Source organism: Chrysemys picta, chromosome 9, assembly GCF_011386835.1.
Source record: "Chrysemys picta bellii isolate R12L10 chromosome 9, ASM1138683v2, whole genome shotgun sequence".
Taxonomy (NCBI): domain Eukaryota; kingdom Metazoa; phylum Chordata; order Testudines; family Emydidae; genus Chrysemys; species Chrysemys picta.
The window spans coordinates 50,274,202-50,286,589 of NC_088799.1; the positions used below are offsets into that span (position 1 = coordinate 50,274,202).

The window sequence follows — 12,388 nt, forward strand, 5'->3', positions numbered from 1 at the left end:
ACTCCTCTCTGAACGACAGAAGAAGAGATCAACTTTCCCAGAGACTCAGCTGATGAAATCACCACTTTAAAGCCAGTCCAAGGAGCAGCTCATGGACAGGGTGAGGGTATTGGACAGTTTCCTTAACAATGTGATGATAAGGTTATGAACACATCATGCTCCAGGAAGGGGACTTCAATGTATCTATTGCCGGCATGAAATTTTAGGGAACTTACCTTGAAGTACAGGAGGAAATTAAATAGTCGGCCACAGGTGTTAAAGCTGGTCATGCTTCTCTGTAGAGAAAGCCAGAGGAAACCCCTTCCACTTGGCTGCATAGGAGTTTCTGGTAGGTTTCCTACAGTCCCTCATGGATCGCCTGATTTCCAAAGCTCAAGGCAGTGTGATCCCTGCCACTGGCTGCATTGGCTCTGGGTTTGGGTGGAGGAGGTCCCTTGGTTTTGAGAGAGGAAGCTTGGTGGAGATGGGTGAGACCGAGGTGGCCGTGAGCACAGCCTGAAGGTGGACCTGGCAGTTGATCAGGCAGATTGGAGCCTTATGATTTTCTCAGTCATGTTAGGGGACCACCAGTAGCAGGGGGGGAACATGGAGAGATAGTATTTGCTCCAGTCCAGTGAGGAGGTATTTCAGAGGAAGCCATGTGGCTATCTTCATCTGGAACAAGCCCAGGTCGACAAAGGGTCTTAGACATGGCAATGTCTAATTTGGAGCCACCTAGAAAATCCTAGGCACGAGACTGGGATTCACCAAGCCCGAGCAAGGCACCGAGACTCCCCACAAAGTGACCAGGGAGAGAGGGACACCTATGCATGGGATCCACAAAAGCCAGCACACTGTGGGGAGCATCTTAGCTAGCCAATGGCAGATGCCAATGAGAGGCATGTGTTCTAAGCCCCACCTCTCATGGAGCAAGGTGTTTAAGTCCGGGCTGCAGGGCCGTCTATTTCTGCTAGCGATGCACAACCCGGGACCCTCTCCTGGTCTACACTGGGGGGGGGGGGGGAGGGAGGAGGGAGAGGGGGAAGGGGGAAATCGATCTAAGATATGCAACTTCAGCTACGAGAATAGTGTAGCAGAAGTCGACGTATCTTAGCTCAACTTACCTCCTGTCCTCACGGTGCAGGATCGATGGCCATGGCTCCCCCGTCGACTCCGCTTCCACCTCTCCCCCTGGTGGAGTTCCTGAGTCGACGGGGAGTGCGTTTGGGGATTGATTTATCGTGTCTAGATGGGACACGATAAATCGATCCCCGATAGATGGATCGCTATCCACCGATCCGGTGGGTAGTGTGGACGTACCCCTGGCATTGGATGCCTTTGGCATCTAAGCCACTTCTGGTGAGCATGAGTGAGGCACCCGCCTCATGTTGCACAAAACAGCTGGAGGAGGCAGCTGTGGTACCACCTCCATCCAGCAGGCTGAGCACTGCCCCAGAGCATGAGAGAGCCAGGTTCAATTCCCACTCTGCCTGAGGGAGAAAAGGTTTGAATGGGGGATCTCCCACCTCTCAGGAGAGTGCTCTACCCACTGTGGGACTAGCCACAGTGGAACAGGTTCCCTCGGAGAGGGAGTCTTCGTCCCATAGCTCAGTGGTTAGAGCCTCACCTGAGAGGTGGGAAACCCACATTCAAACCCTGTCTTCCCCTTCAGGCAGAGGGGAATTGAACCTAGGTCTGCCACATCCCAGGTCAGGGCTCTAGCCATTGGGATCAGAACAAGGTCAGCACCACCCTCTCCAGCAGCCTCTGAGCACACCCACCAGATCAGGCCCCACGGGGGAGTTGCGGCTCCTCTAACTAGTGTATGTATCAGTCTGGGGCTAGGTGCCTAGAGGGAAGCAGCAGTGTGTGGGGTCAAAACAGAAATTCAGGCCTGAAGGGAACTTTTACAGTGAAGATTCAGGCACCAGGGGAGTTTAGGTGCCTACAGGGTTCTAGCTGGCATCAAAAAACTCAGAGCAGACTGAGCAGATTCCAGGATAAGGATAGTTACAAAGTTTTGGGGTTTAACACCCACTTCTGCAGGTCTTCGTTCAGCTCCTCTCCCTCTCAACCCAACAGGCAAAATCAAGACCGAGTTTCATCACGGTCACCATTTTCTTCTGCACCTTGAGTAACATCACTTTACCAAACTGGAAAAGGAAGCCAGAGCTAACCCTAGGAAAGAAGCCTGGGGCTATGGGGAACCCTGAATACTGCCTAGGTTGGTTAAAAAGCACTCAGTAGTAGGACAGCATGAAAGGAATACCAATTGCTATTGAAATTCACAGAATTCCCTGCCCGTATGTCTCAGTGCATGGGCATGTGAAGAGGCATTGCAATAGCCAAGCAGGAAGGATGGCCAGAGAGCTGCACAAGCTGCTTCAGGGTCTCATTGTTGTGCATATATTTATAAGTCAAAGAAGTAGAACAGCTCAGTAGGTGCCGACACAGCCAAAGCTGGGCCACTCATTTCCCCTCCCGCCCCGAGTCCATCTCCTGCAACATGTGAGCTGGAAGAGCATTCAAGGTATTGCCATTTCACCATCCCACGGTACTTGGTTTGTCCTCCCTATGCCCGACTACCCTGTACCCAAACACCCTCCTCCCCCTCAACCGAAGGATTTTTATAGGCCATATCAGCAAAGAGACAAACGGCATTTCCCTGTTGGGACCACCCAGCATGGTGTAGATGATGTGATTCCCACACAGAGATCTGGAGGCTAGTCGGAAAAGCCTTCCCCACGTCGTCTTTTCAAGACACAGAACGCACACCCCACATGATAGAGGAAAAGAGGCAATTTCAGCCACGAATGAACAGAAAGCAAAATCCTTTATTGTACACAGTACAGAATGTAATGCAGCTTTGCAGGAGATGCACGACCCTGCTCAAGGAAAGGTTATTTCAGATCACTCCTCAGATTAACCCTTTCTGCACTGTAGACTTTCCACCTTGAACAACAGCTAGCATCCATCCCCTCGGTGCAGGAGTGCAAGAGTGATGCCTGCATCCCACATTTCATGACTGTACAGGCCACTTTATACATCATGGGGAGAGAAATTTAGTCTACAAAGAGTTAATCCTCATACTTTCAAAAAAAGTAACGACTGTCAACAAACCCAAACCAGGTTAACTAAGAAGGAAAAAACCCTATACAGCATTTACAACAAAAACATATAGATAGTTGGGGAAAAATATGCATATAGGTATAGTATATAGGAGTGGTATGAGTAAGTTAGGAAGCGGTAACTGCATGAGGCCATGGGATTTAGGTGAACTGGAGTATGTTTTGTTTATGGTGAGATATCCCTGAAATCCTCCCCCATCCAGGTATTATAGCCTAATTCTTAAAAAAAGCCTCCTCTTATAAGATCAACCTAAACACACTGAAGAGGGAGGGAACTGTGACATGGAAATTAAGCGGAGAGTTCTGTTATTTGTATGTTTCACCCAGTCTCAAATCCCAGGAGTGCGATGGAGGGTTAAAATTTGAGCAGTGACATGGAGAGGAATAGGTAGTTCGGGAGGACCACAGCAGCCGTGCCACAGGGTCACGGCTTGGAGAGTTAACCCAGTGGGATATGCATGGATTATATACATATAATTCCCAGAGCGCGGGAGCTGCGCACAGGGGACCCAAACAGCGGGGCCCTGCTGTCTTGCAGAACATTCCAAACGTATAGTGCGCAGGTGTTCTGTTCGGTATCCGATGCGGAGAGCGCAAAGAAGACGCTAATGGGCGTGGCTGGTGGCGAAGCTGCCACGCAGGGTGCAGTGTCCTCAAAGCATTGGCACTGCTGCGGGGAGGGGAACCAGCAGGCTTGCAAAGAGCAGCTTCGCCTTAAAATACAAAAGACTACAAAATTGGTTTATAAACTTTTCCCCAACACATGGGAAAAAACCCTGCCACAACCCCCCTTCCCCTGCAATCAAAGCCATCCCCCCCAAGCATCAAACAGGGAGGAAGTGATGGACTCCACAGGAGAGCAGAAACCTGGTTCCAGAGAACCGGATCAGGAGTTAGGGGAGCTGTCCGGTGGGGTTTGTTTTTGTTTAGAGAGAAAACGGAGGTTTCCTCAGGTCCGATTGGGGTGCTATGCATTTGAAACCACCCAGAGTGCTGTCCCACTCCCAGGAGGCCAAGCACCACACTTTAAGCCTAAACAGACTAGCTCAGATCGCCTCCCACCCCGCAAATCCATTGTCTGTGCAAAACAAAGCCCTTTCCAACACACAAGGCAGCTACAAGTATTGTGATTGATGCAAAGCAGATTGTCAGGATGGTGTGCTGTACAGTCACACTGTCTAGGCAAGTTCCAGGGGGACCATTGAGCACAATGGCCACACCTCACACACATGTCCACAGCAGTGTGGCCTGGAACAAAGACTTCAAGTTAACCCTCTCCCCGAAAAACTCTTCATGGTTGCAGCCTTTGGCAGATCTACTCCTAGTCCTTAAGCTATCAGATTCGGTCTTCAGTGGGGCCACTGAATGTACATTTTAGACTCCACCAATCATGGTTAGAGAGTTCAGTTTTACGAAGAGCAAACATTCTTTACAAAACCACTGCCTTTATTTGCCCCAACTTGACTTTCTAGCGCTAGCCTGCAGCAAGTCAGTAAGCAAAGCCCTCCGCGTAGGGAAGGTTGCTGCAGTGATCCATCTCCAGGAGGTAAGCAGGGTTGTCTTCGAAATGTGTCAGAGGCAAGGTATCATCTTCAGTCACATGGCAGTCAGGCTCGGCTTTCAAGAACGGGCGCTGATTGTCCGGGTAGGCCATGGAGAAGAGGGCATCAGGGTCACAGACAAATTTATAGACGTACCGCTCGCCAGCCACCTAAAATCAGAGACAAACGCCTGTGTTAGGAGAATTGGGAGGCTCCAGCACACTCCAAAACATTTGGCTCCTTCTACTTGTAAAGACAGTTTGTGCAACACTTCACAAACCCCATCCATAATAGGAGGAACAATGCAGAGCTAGGAGCCAAAGGCACAAAACTCAAACTGATGGGTCATCTCTGTGGGCTGTCAAATGCCTGTATGGATAGGGGTGCGACGGATAGAAAGAGATTGTGGAGGGGGAATTGTGTATGTGTTGGCTGATATTTTTCAAGAGACATCTAGGGAATTTGGACATGCATCTTCCATTACATTTGAATGGAAGATGTGCCTAAATCCCCTAGGCAGCATTCAGAGAGGTAAACAGCGGTGTCTTTAAGGGATCTGAACTTGGACCACTGCTGTTCAACATATTCGTAAGTGATCTGGAAAAAAGGGAAGTGGCAACATTTTTAGACAATGAAAAATTACTCAAAATAGTTTAGTCCAAAGCAGATTGTAAAGAGTTACCAAGAGATCTCACAAAACTGGGTGACTGGGCAAGAAAATAGCAGATTAAATTTAGTGTTGATAAATGCAAAGTAATGCACATTGGAAAACAATCCCAAGTATCCATACAAAATGAGAAGAGATTAAAAAGATAGACTTTTCATCTTGGAAAAGAGATGACTAAGGGGAGGAGTATGCTAGAGGTCTATTAAATCATGGTGTGGAGAAAAAGTGTTATTTACCCCTTCACATAACTACCCCTTCACATAACACAAGAACCAGTGGTCACCCAAAGAAATTAATAGGCAGCAGGCTTAAAAACAAACAAAACAAAGTATTTCTTCACACAATGCACAGTCAACCCGTGGAACTCATTGCCAGGGGACGCTGTGAAGGCCAAAAATGTAACTGGATTCAAAAAAGAATTGGATAACTTGATGGAGGATAAGTCCCTCAATGGCTAGTAGTCAAGATGGTCAGGGATGCAACCCCATGCTCTGGGACTGATCACTCGATAATTCCCTGTTCTGAAGCACGTAGCTTTGGCCACTGTCAGAAGACAGGATACTGGGCTAGATGGGCCATTAGTATGTATTCGTACGGCCATTAGTATAGCTGTTATGTTCTTAGAATCTCAGCTGCCACACGTAGCTCAGGACACATTGATGTGGATTAGAATGGGATGTCTCAGTTCTTCCATTAGGGGGCAGAATTTGAACGAAGCCCTTAACGGAGCACTCATCCGTACAGTACTAGAAGTTAAAAAGGTACAATTTGCATAAGGGCTGGAGGATTCATAGAATATCAGAGTTGGAAGGGACCTCAAGAGGTCATCTAGTCCAACCCCCTGCTCAAAGCAGGACCAATTCCCAGCTAAATCATCCCAGCCAGGGCTGTGTCAAGCCGGGCCTTAAAAACCTCCAAGGAAGGAGACTCCACCACCTCCCTAGGTAACGCATTCCAGTGTTTCACCACCCTCATAGTGAAATAGTTTTTCCTGATATCCAACCTGGACCTTCCCCACTGCAACTTGAGACCATTGCTCCTTGTTCTGTCATCTGCCACCACTGAGAACAGCCGAGCTCCATCCTCTTTGGAACCCCCCTTCAGGTAGTTGAAGGCTGCTATCAAATCCCCCCTCATTCTTCTCTTCTGGAGACTAAACAATCCCAGTTCCCTCAGCCTCTCCTCATAGGTCATGTGCTCCAGACCCCTAATCATTTTTGTTGCCCTCCGCTGGACTCTTTCCAATTTTTCCACATCCTTCTTGTAGTGTGGGGACCAAAACTGGACACAGTATTCCAGATGAGGCCTCACCAATGTCGAATAAAGGGGAACGATCACGTTCCTCGATCTGCTGGCAATGCCCCTACTTATACAGCCCAAAATGCCGTTAGCCTTCTTGGCAACAAGAGCACACTGTTGACTCATATCCAGCTTCTCGTCCACTGTGACCCCTAGGTCCTTTTCTGCAGAACTGCTACCTAGCCATTCGGTCCCTAGTCTGTAGCAGTGCATGGGATTCTTCCGTCCTAAGTGCAGGACTCTGCACTTGTCCTTGTTGAACCTCATCAGTTTTTTTCGGCCCAATCCTCTAATTTGTCTAGGTCCCTCTGTATCCGATCCCTACCCTCTAGTGTATCTACCACGCCTCCTAGTTTAGTGTCATCTGCAAACTTGCTGAGAGTGCAGTCCACACCATCCTCCAGATCATTAATAAAGATATTAAACAAAACTGGCCCCAGGACTGACCCTTGGGGCACTCCGCTTGAAACCGGCTGCCAACTAGACATGGAGCCATTGATCACTACCCGTTGAGCCCGACGATCTAGCCAGCTTTCTATCCACCTTACAGTCCATTCATCCAGCCCATACTTCTTTAACTTGGCAGCAAGAATACTGTGGGAGACCGTATCAAAAGCTTTGCTAAAGTCAAGGAATAACACATCCACTGCTTTCCCCTCATCCACAGAGCCAGTTATCTCATCATAGAAGGCAATTAGGTTAGTCAGGCACGACTTCCCCTTGGTGAATCCATGCTGACTGTTCCTGATCACTTTCCTCTCCTCTAAATGTTTCATAATTGATTCCTTGAGGACCTGCTCCATGATTTTTCCAGGGACTGAGGTGAGGCTGACTGGCCTGTAGTTCCCCGGATCCTCCTCCTTCCCTTTTTTAAAGATGGGCACTACATTAGCCTTTTTCCAGTCATCTGGGACCTCCCCCGATCGCCATGAGTTTTCAAAAATAATGGCTAATGGCGCTGCAATCTCATCCGCCAACTCCTTTAGCACCCTCGGATGCAGCGCATCCGGCCCCATGGACTTGTGCACGTCCAGTTTTTCTAAATAGTCCCGAACCACTTCTTTCTCCAGAGAGGGCTGGTCACCTTCTCCCCATGCTGTACTGCCCAGTGCAGCAATCTGGGAGCTGACCTTGTGCGTGAAGACAGAGGCAAAAAAATCATTGAGTACATTAGCTTTTTCCACATCCTCGGTCACTAGGTTGCCTCCCTCATTCAGTAAGGGGCCCACACTTTCCTTGATTTTCTTCTTCTTGCTAACATACCTGTAGAAACCCTTCTTGTTACTCTTAACATCTCTTGCTAACTGCAACTCCAAGTGTGATTTGGCCTTCCTGATTTCACTCCTGCATGCCTGAGCAATATTTTTATACTCCTCCCTGGTCATTTGTCCAATCTTCCACTTCTTGTAAGCTTCTTTTTTGCGTTTAAGATCAGCAAGGATTTCACTGTTTAGCCAAGCTGGTTGCCTGCCATATTTACTATTCTTTCTACACATCGGGATGGTTTGTTCCTGCAACCTCAATAAGGATTCTTTAAAATACAGCCAGCTCTCCTGGACCCCTTTGCCCTTCATGTTATTCTCCCAGGGGATCCTGCCCATCTGTTCCCTGAGGGAGTCAAAGTCTGCTTTTCTGAAGTCCAGGGTCCGTATTCTGCTGCTCTCCTTTCTTCCTTGTGTCAGGATCCTGAACTCGACCATCTCATGGTCACTGCCTCCCAGGTTCCCATCCACTTTTGCTTCCCCTACTAATTCTTCCCTGTTTGTGAGTAGCAGGTCAAGAAAAGCTCTGCCCCAAGTTGGTTCCTCCAGCACTTGCACCAGGAAATTGCCCCCTACACTTTCCAAAAATTTCCTGGATTGTCTGTGCACCGCTGTATTGCTTTCCCAGCAGATATCAGGGTGATTAAAGTCTCCCATGAGAACCAGGGCTTGCGATCTAGCAACTTCTGCTAGTTGCCAGAAGAAAGCCTCGTCCACCTCATCCCCCTGGTCTGGTGGTCTATAGCAGACTCCAACCACGACATCACCCTTGTTGCTCACACTTCTCAACTTAATCCAGAGACTCTCAGGTTTTTCTGCAGTTTCATACCGGACCTCTGAGCAGTCATACTCCTCTCTTACATACAACGCAACTCCCCCACCTTTTCTGCCCTGCCTGTCCTTCCTGAACAGTTTATATCCATCCATGACAGTACTCCAGTCATGTGAGTTATCCCACCAAGTCTCTGTTATTCCAATCACATCATAGCTCCCTGACTGTGCCAGGACTTCCAGTTCTCCCTGCTTGTTTCCCAGGCTTCTTGCATTTGTGTATAGGCACTTAAGATAACTCATCGATTCATTCATTCACAAGGCCCCTGACTACAGGGTATGCTCACGTTCCCAGCACTGCTGTTTGGATTGGGATATTTATTGTCATTTATTAAGGCAAACTTTGCTCCTCTCCCAGTGAAAAGCAGCACAACACTTCTGAGGGCTTTTCATTGAAGCTACTGTAAAAGACGGCCTCCATAGGGCTAAACGAGCCCCTCCAGTTCCAAAGTGCTTTATCTGATAGTTTATTAGAGTATAGAGGAGAGGGCTAGTCTGTAGACTATCTCCATCTAGCTTGAAATAGATTGGGGTGAAAGCAGAATAGTCAACGAGCCACAATCCCCTAGCACAGACGCAGCTATACCGGTATAAACGTGCCTGTAACAGCTCAGTCTAGGTTTAGGCACACCGGCAGTCATGCTAGGGTTGTCATTATTTCAGTATGACAGCCTAACAGAACAATTAACGCTTCGCTGCTTTGCATTCCGTTTCCATAGGGCTGCATCTTTACAGTTCACCCATGAGATGCTAAAAAATTAAATTGGTGCTGCAGTCTCTCCCTTAACAGCTCCTGCCCCAAACCAGGTTACATCATGGTTTCCCATTGCCTTAGTTTGGTGGAGTCACTTCCCTCTTCCAAGTGTCTGTCCCCAGAGCGACAGAAGCCATGGGACCTGGCTCTCGCTCCTGAAAGGGTCTGCAGCCACTCAGCAATCCGACTAGCTGTGGGCACTCCACATGCTGTCCTGCTGCTGCCGCCAGTCCCTGCCCCTACACCCAGAGGGGCTGTTCCCATGCACCAGCCCTCAACCCTCAGGCATCTGGTCTGCCATTGACAGGCAGCGGTGACCTACTTGCCTTCTGCATGATGCCCTTTTCATAGTAGTAGCGCAAAGAACGGCTGAGCTTGTCGTAGTTCATGGCTGGTCGGTTCTTCTGGATTCCCCAGCGTCGAGCTACCTGAGGGGAGAGAAGACAGGCATGAAGACCCAGGGGCAGCTCTGATGGGTTTGCCAAAGGTTAGTGCTACTGAGAGAGGTCCCCAAGAGCCTTGGTGACCAGAGTCCTCCAACAGGTATAGACCCAGGCACAGTTGGCACCTGCATGTACCATTCGGTCCTTGCGCTAGCCAAGGTGGTGGCTTGTTATGTGCTCAGATGTCTATGAGAAATTGGGCCTAAACCAGCAACTGCTCATACATCACAGAGCAGCCAAACGACGGCCTCTGGACTCAACTCTGCGTCCAGGCTCTGTGTCCCATTATCAACCCCCTGAGTCACTTGGGGCCTCAGAATATAGCAGGCTAGCTGAGCAATCACTTCTACCCAACCCCTGGGTTATCGACCACTAGCCATTAGCACACGGCAGCTAAGCTCTGTGGTTTTGGTTGCAGTCAATAAGGAATTACTAGAATGGTCACCTCAGAAACCTGAGAGAGGCAGCCACAGGCAGGAGCTGCTAATGGGCTGCAAGAGAACCCAATCATTTCGAAGCAGATTCCGGAGTAGCCTGAAGAGGTTTACTCATTTCCGTTCCCTTCGGGAGCAGGAATCTGATGACATGAGGCTGCTGCCAACCAATCCGCCCCTTCCCCAGGGATTTCTGGAATGGACAATAAGCCACGCGGCACCATTATCCACTTGGAGATAGATTAATGGGATTTCCTGACACTAAGTGCACTAAGCCAAACCCCGTCCACCTGAGGCATTGTAACAGAGGGGAAATGCACGCAGAGGCTTGAGGCGGCAACCCGAGCTGAAAACAGAGCAGTTCAAATGGCAGCACTGACTGGCAGAGCAGGTAAATCCCCCTGGCCAATGTTCAGGTTGGGGGAAACCCTTTTCTGTTCACCAGGTGAGTTGCAGAGGTGTGAGAAACTGGCCCAAGGACCTCTAGTTACAGCAGCGAAGTGGCTAGTAGGTGGGGGAGCTGCTCTCCTCTTCAGCTGTTTAAAAATCAGGGCAAAGGTATACCTGGCCTAGCTAATCAGAGAGGCACCTGGGTTTAGCCTCCCAAGCCACACCTGTGGAACGTAACATCTCTCTCCATCCCTTTCCTTGCTCCAAGCCTAAGAGGAAATGGTGATCCCTCTTCCATAAGGTTCAGTGATTTGGTCTCTGTTCATGGCTCGTGGAAGGGAATGGACACAGATTGCAGAGCCAGCTCCTACTAACACAGACACTCAGTCTGTTTAACAAGGGGCAGCAGAACAGCAACGACTTATTTGCTAGAAATCTAAGCACTTCAAAGCAAAGATGCGACCTCTGGAGGGAAAAGGAAGCCCGGCTATCACTCCACCCCCCACCGGCCTTTCCTCAGTGAAAGCTGTAAGGTGCTACAGCACTGTAGGCAGGACAGCACCCCCCCACTCCTTCCCCACAGCCCAGCTCTGGAAGTGCCTCCAGAGCACGCTATCTGTTCAGTCACAGCCTCTTCCTGCCATCACTTCCATATGCAACAAGCGAGTGTTTGTACACGCAGGGCTTCCAAGCAGCCCGGTAGCTATGGTTACGTAATCGTCTTCCAGCACCAAGGCTCCGCTAATGGAGGGGGCCACAGAAGAGCTCTGTCTGTCTCACCGCTGCATGACTCTGTGCGCTGGTGAGCCCCGTGAGGCCTACTCACGGCTAGCCAGGCCCTGGCTGGGGACGGCTCCAGGAGCGTGCGGGCTAGTTAGCACTTTGACAGAAGAGAGCTTGGCTTCCCTGCCTAGCTTGCTCTTGGCTGGAGGAGATTACATGACTCCTGTCCTATCTCCTCCACAAAGGAGAGGCAGCGGCATCCCAGGGACCACGGCTCCTTGCGCTCCAGTGGGTTTTTGCCACATGTTCCACCCCCCCACTTGCATCCCCCCCTTAACTCCATCCTCCCCCCTCAAAGGCAATAAAAGCAGACTCATGGCAAAAGCATTTACAGACTGAAGAGCCGCCTGTCAGCGTTCAGAGGGTGCTCAACTGGAAGACAATCAAAGCCACTTGATTAGGGAGCCTGCCAAAAAAGCCGTTTGAAAACCACAATTTCCATGCACGGCGCAATAGAGATTATGGATCATTACCCAGAGTGCACTGCTCAGCGATGCAGCTGGTTTCAATTACTTAAACTGCTTCTTCCTCTGCGTCACCCTGCAAACGTGCCCCAATGCTCCTCACAGAGGGCGATCCAAGAACCCAAGAAGGCACTGGGCATCACCAGGGCAGAGCCGACAACTACATTGGAAACCTCATGGACCCTGCTAGGTGTCCAATGCACCCGGCAAGTGCTGGGCCAGCCCAGGGCCACGTGGGCAGGGAAGGCAACATGCTAGAGTGAAAGGGAAGGAATGATTCTCACGGAGTGCCCGGGGAGAGCGCATGAACTGGCTGCTACAGCATAGGAGATAATGACAAGCACCCAGGGCTCCTGGTTGGCAGATTGCTTGCTACCAATCTGGGGCTCTGGCATAGCAGGACGCATGGAGAC

At 49.7% G+C, this 12,388-nt stretch overlaps 1 protein-coding gene across 8 annotated transcripts in view; it reads right to left on the bottom strand.

Annotated features, from left to right (window-relative positions):
* Positions 1–2,793: 2,793 nt before the first annotated feature.
* Positions 2,794–12,388, bottom strand: part of ETV5 (ETS variant transcription factor 5) — a 41,760-nt gene continuing 32,165 nt past the window's right edge. For all 8 annotated transcript variants that reach the window (XM_065556199.1, XM_005308636.4, XM_042853458.2 and 5 more), the window contains 2 exons: positions 9,788–9,889; positions 2,794–4,818 (listed from right to left, as the gene is read on the bottom strand). In XM_065556199.1, the coding sequence (XP_065412271.1) occupies positions 4,597–4,818; positions 9,788–9,889 (324 nt within the window). In that variant the 3' untranslated portion in view covers positions 2,794–4,596. The remainder of the gene's footprint in view (positions 4,819–9,787; positions 9,890–12,388) is intronic.